We start from the raw sequence: 6,000 nt of genomic DNA on the forward strand, positions 1-6,000 counted from the left end.
AGGCGCGCCTTCGGCACGCCCGCTGTGTGCGTCCGCTGCGCGCTAGCGCAGAGTCCAGTTTTATCTCCTCCGTGATTTGAGAGCTAGACCGCGCCTTAACCAAGATGGCGGGTCTCAAACAAATGAAAATTCCCACTTCCTGGTTCCCTCGATCACAGTTCGATTTCCCCCAGTTACCCTGTGCTTCCAACTTCAAATTAAAATTCAAAAAATCGAGTTAAAACATCGCATTATCCCAAAAGATTATTTTAAAAGAATGGCATCGCGTTTTCATTTCATTACGTTCCTACAGTACTAAGAATGTGCAAAGAGTAAAGTATTGAGCAAAACAAGATCGGCGTTCACAGGGCTAAACAGCTGAGCGAACTTGCACGGGTCCCTAGTCTCCCTAAGAGCCAGGGAATACTGTTCCAAAGCCTGCTTTTTGCTTACAGCCAATGTTTTTTTTGTGATTTAGGAAGGCCCGGCAGATTCCCCAACAAGAGCGTTTTTCGAAATCCATGGAGAACAAAACAAACCTTGCCAAAAGGCTGGTGTAGGAATGTGGCTTTCTTTTTTGACAGATTTCTGATGCACTTGACTGCATTGACTGAGTGTGCCCTGGGTTCCTGCTAACCAGGCCCCAGCACCGGTTTTCTTTCCCTAAACTGTACCATTGTTTCCACCATGGGCACACCTCTGGCCCACCTATAAGTCCCTTGTAAAAGGACCAGAGAGGGTTCCTTAGGGCTGCAACATGTATTGTGCCACTGTACAGGGCCCCACATCAAACATACACACTAGCATTGCAGGCTATGTGTTGTGGTGTAACTAAACTAAAAGAGTCGACATGGCACACCTTCCTACACAGCAATGCCCGTGGCATCGGTAAGTCACCCATCTGGCAGGCCTTGCAGCCCTAAGGCAGGATACACTATAGCACAGGTGAAGGCATAGCTGCACAAGCAATATGCCCCTACAGTGTCTGTACCATTCACAGACCTTGTTAGTGCAGTGAAGCCATTTTGAATACATGGGCTGGGAGTTTGTCAACATGAAGTCCACCGCTCCATGATGGGTTCTCTGAAGATTGAGAAGTTTGGTATATATATTGGTCTCCCACTGACTGCACTAAGCGTGATCCTGAGAACAAGGTATCTCTTCCTGTGTTGAAAAGCATTTCTTGCACATGCAAAGTATTGTTTAATGTATACAAACCTATTGCTAGTAAGTTGAAATCATTGCAAAAAAGTTCTCACTTGTAACGGAGTTCAACTTGGTTCCTAGAAGTAAAAGTAACTAAAGTAATATTCTTCGACAAACCATTGGTCTGGAGTCAGTCATTGTGTGTGTTCCTGCCTTGTATGAGTGTGTACAACAAATGCATTCACACTACTCTCTGATAAGCCCAACTTCGCAGCCCAGCTGCCACTACATTGAAAGTAAGGTATTATCTACGTTAACCTCTGCCTTCCTTTGGGGACTCTCTGGACTCTGTGCACACTGTGCATTTTTTTGGTATAGCATATACAGAGCCAGCTTCCTAGCCTGCCGACATCCGAAATATTGACTGTGTCAATGCTTGTTCCCGTTCTTTCAGTAGGGTTGCTGTAACGTTTTTTAATTTCAATAACCATGTCTTGTTAGGCTTCACATAAAAAGAAGTCCGCACGAGCAGTGAACAAATAAATATATAAATACCTATCTCCTATGTCCTTAACTGTATGTTATGTTTACGCGCAGACTTCGCTTTGACCGAGCTCTCTTTTGATTTTCCTCCGCAGGCTTGTTGAATTTGCCCCACAGTACTACCTAAGTAACCTGCCAGCGAGTGAGAGCAGAGACCTGTTGATGGCCTTACGGGACAAGCTGTCTGCTGCTGGTGACCAGGTGGAGGAAGACGGCCTTGGCGAAGCTGCAGACGTGGGTGCCTCTGGGGGGACTGTTGAGGAGGAGGAGGAGAGGGAAATGTGCTCTCTGCAGTGACCCTATCTTGAGTTCTTATCCTGAACCAAGATCTGATCTATACGAAAGGCTGGAAGCGTCCAGTGCACAGTGTCCAGGAGGAGCCCAGATGTGTCAATCCAGTGGCCTTGAAGCAGTCTTTCAGCTTAACACAGTAGTCCTTGCGTGACTGTAGAACAGCACTCGAGATTTTGTGGAACAAATTTCTTTTGCCTCATGGCACGTTGTTGAAGCCACAAGGTATCTCCTACTAATGGTACAGTGAACCACAGCAACTCAGCGCAAAGACAACTGGAGCAAGATCAGAAAAGCTCTTAACTTATTGATTCCAAAATATATTGATTGCACAAGTTTGGACTAACTCTGAGAATCCAAGACTTGAAATGACTTGTGATCTGGATTCCAGAGATCAATGCTGGATAAGTGGCCTTTGTATTTTGGAGGGGAGTGGGCAGAACCTCACCTTTTGGAGACCGCGTCACCTCATCTCCTGAAGTGACGCACTTCTGCAAACACCAACGCACTACATTGGTAACTGTAGTTGTCACAGGCTGGCATCTGTCTTTCTTTCTTTGTGTTTCCTTTTTTAATTTTAATTTTTGCTTTGTTATCTCAGATGTGAGATCCGCAAATCCTTCAAGAGCACTACACAAATTTTCTAAGTGCCCAAAGAGCATTTTTTAAAGTGGATATTTAAGTTGAAAAGTGAAAGCAGGAGGAAGCTCATTTCTTCTGTTTAACAGGCATGGGATAATGGGCTATGGCAGGCATACGCTTTGGATCTAGTTCTTCTTAGAATGCAGCAGTACAATGGGATCCTCTCAGTAGCGCACCTTATGACACAGGCAAACACATCCACGGTGGTGCGGGAAGGGCAGTCCGGGCCTGGACTGGAGTGCCTTGCTCCTTTAATTTGCTGTGGCTGCAGCTAGCGCTTTTAGGCGTCTTTAGAGTATGTCTGGGAACAAGAGCAACGTGCAGAGTCCGTGGAGGGAGCCTCCGCTCTTCGATTGGGCTGTATGATAGTCAAGATTAGGACTGTGAGCCAGTGTGTCATCAAGGCCTCATGAAGGTTACCTGGGCTCCTAGAGGTTCCATGACTATAAGCTTGGGTGGGGTATCGAGTTCATGTATGTCTGCTCTACATGTATGTCTGCTCTACATGTAGAGAGCAGGTCCAGGCATGAGGGATGACCTGGAGTCAACCCATTCAGTAGTACCTGGATGTAACACCAGTCTTGACCAGCAGACGTGGACTTACGAGATTTCCAAGACCAAGGTCAGCCGTCTGCGGATGTGGGGAGGTAGGCTAGGAGGTAAGCTCGTTGCTGCGAGCCGGATGGTAATCAGAGGAACATGGGTTTAGCCTCTGCTTTTAGTGAGTCCATGCATATAACTATTCTCGTTAGAGAGCAGGTATGGGGGTGTGATGTGGTTAGGAGCCTGGAGAGACTGTTTGGGCTTAAAACATAGGTGGGTGCCAGGACGCGTTAGAGAGTCTGTGGATGGTAACAGTTATGATTGCCCTTATGGTCTATAAAGCGGTCTTCTGGGCAGAGTCAGTTTAAGATGGATGTCGAAACACTCTGTGTTTAGTCATGAGGCCTTGCATTCTATTCTAGGACCTGGAGACAGATATGTTGCCTGGAGTACAACTTCTTTTTACTTTTGCTGACATGACACCATTTTCCTCTTGTAAGCAAGCTTCAATACTCTTGTGACTGAGCACCTCCATTTTCAACATTACTATGTCGATATTTGGCCCCTAAATGTTTCATCCGGCAAACATGGTCCCCTCGTCCAAAGCACTCTGCTGACACCCACATGAGTGCTGTGTCAGATATTTATATCCTGGTGTAGAACCAAGTAGCAAGAACACTAGAAGGGAGCAGGAGAGGAGTGTGGGCAGGGAGTCAAGTTGATAGTTGTAGGCTCTGCATGCAGGAAGGGTGCAGTCGTCAGGCAGACGTCCATGGTTTAAATGTCATATCTAGGTGGAGTTCTCTGTTGAATAGAGCACAAGGGTTGCATCATTTCTTCGATGGATCCGAGTGCGCATTTGACTCGTTAAAGATGGACGCCTTACTGCACCGTTCAGGCTCCCCCACAAATGATCAATTCTAATCTTACCTCGGAAGCTGTCATGATTCCCATCTGGCCATTGTTTATGGTGGATATACATGCTCTTATATTGTGTGTTCATAAAACTGTATTTGACAAATGAATTCCATGGCATGCTAGGAAGAGAATTTCTCTCCCCCATTATAAGGAATGAGGAAACATTGGAACACCTTGTTCCGCCGCCCTTATACGAGGTCTGTGCACATAGTAATGATGCAAGTATGTTTGAAAGATGGTTTCATGTTGCATCTTTTATTTTAAGTAATATTTCCTTCCAGTTTAGTTTTTTTGTTTGTTTCACATTAGATACATTTCACAGCAGGAAAAAGACAGCAGCTTTTTCTAGACGGGTCATAGATCGCAAGGGAACTGGACTCCATTTCAACTTTGTAGTGCTTACTTGTAGCACAGGGTACTCCTAAGGAAGCTTCAGATGCCAATGATGTACTTGCACTTTGCTTAAATTTTATTTCCGTTCATCTTCGTTGTAACGATAAATGTGTAGCGAGTCGCTAGCTTGCTGGATGTGTAGTCCTCCTGGTAGCAGGTTTGTCATTGTTATGTGGGCTCATTGGGACAAATAGTTTTTTTATGTCACATATAGTAGTATCTCAATGAATGGGTAACTTGCTACAAGGGGAATCAGTTTTAGGATTTAGGGGCACTCTTGCATCCGGGATCTGCTTGTTGCCTCCTTCAAATAGCCATGAAACCTGCGAACACTCCCCCAAGGGAGCTCCGTGTAGAGTTGAGGAAGAGCTCCCCAAATAACTCAAGTGCCCCTCAAAAAGTGGTGTCTTTGAATTTGCTGAAGGACAGTATCTTCTATGGGTAGACCATGAAAGGATACCTGCTATTTGACTGACTTCAACCTGCCTGCTTTAGAGGGTACCCATGCGACTCGCAAGAGGCTGGCGTGAGCGGGGCATAAGTGTAATGTAGAGAATTTGTATTTTTAGGAGCGTTGCTCAGTAGCTCACCCAACTGGTACTTTATGCTTTTATTACTAGATGCTTTTACATTAGGGATGTACTAAAATGCATTTTTCAACCAGGCCTTTTTACAAATTCAATTAAGAGTTTTTCTTTAAGGTACAGCAGCTCTTTGCTGAGAGGTGCAGTGAGCTAATGAATAAAGCACTTTTTTAGCCAGAGGTCCCACTAGTTTTTGGGTTATTACCCCGTGCCTCCGTCGAGCGACAAGGACCTCAAGCAGTAATGTGTTAAGATGACGCCATATGAACTGAGATCTTACTATTGATTTAGACCTGCTCTGATATATGTAAGACGCGCATGCTGCTAAGCGCCGCTGGGGACATGTTTCACAGTTTGGTGACACCAGCAGCTTATAAAGCCATTTGCTACATATTCACTAGCATACGCAAGCCCAGTGCACACGGGCCTACTCAGAGCAAGGGGACCCCAGAGACATGCCTGACTGCAGCTCTTCGGCGATCTCACCTTCCAGTCCATGGCGCTGTGCGAACCTACAGTCATGCCTATATTTGTAAGTGCAATGAAAAGCTTTGCCTTTGTTTAGTTGAATTCTGTTTGTTTGCGCAGCTGAAAGTGACATTGCCTTTTTGTATTTTGGTGCAAAAATGCTATGTACAATCAAATGTTTTATGTTTGTAATGTATGTAATTGGTATTTTGAATTTTATCAGGTACGTGTTATAAATACAGCTGTTTACATCCTTACCTTGAACTCTTCTTTGGAATTACAAAAAGACACAGAGGAGAAATGCTGAATGTGAGGGGTCCGGTCGCCATTCAAAGGCTTACCGGTAACATTAACACTTTAATTGAGTCTCAAGCAATGTGCGCCTTTAGTACTCAACATACCAGGAGCATATCTCCACAAATGGAACAGGATGTCTTGCCTTCACGGACTCCTTTAGACTACTTAGGCTACAAGACCATCTGTATTTGTACAC

At 45.0% G+C, this 6,000-nt stretch overlaps 1 protein-coding gene across 1 annotated transcript in view; it reads left to right on the forward strand.

The window, feature by feature from the left end:
• LOC146863457 (ATP-dependent RNA helicase homolog DQX1-like) overlaps window positions 1-5,764 on the forward strand; it is a 322,272-nt gene extending 316,508 nt beyond the window's left edge. The window contains exon 12 of the mRNA XM_085642888.1: window positions 1,764-5,764. Within this exon, the coding sequence (XP_085499014.1) occupies window positions 1,764-1,965 (202 nt within the window). The 3' untranslated portion in view covers window positions 1,966-5,764. The remainder of the gene's footprint in view (window positions 1-1,763) is intronic.
• Window positions 5,765-6,000: the final 236 nt, after the last annotated feature.

This window comes from Triturus cristatus, chromosome 2_2 (assembly GCF_964204655.1).
Source record: "Triturus cristatus chromosome 2_2, aTriCri1.1, whole genome shotgun sequence".
In the NCBI taxonomy this organism is placed as follows: domain Eukaryota; kingdom Metazoa; phylum Chordata; class Amphibia; order Caudata; family Salamandridae; genus Triturus; species Triturus cristatus.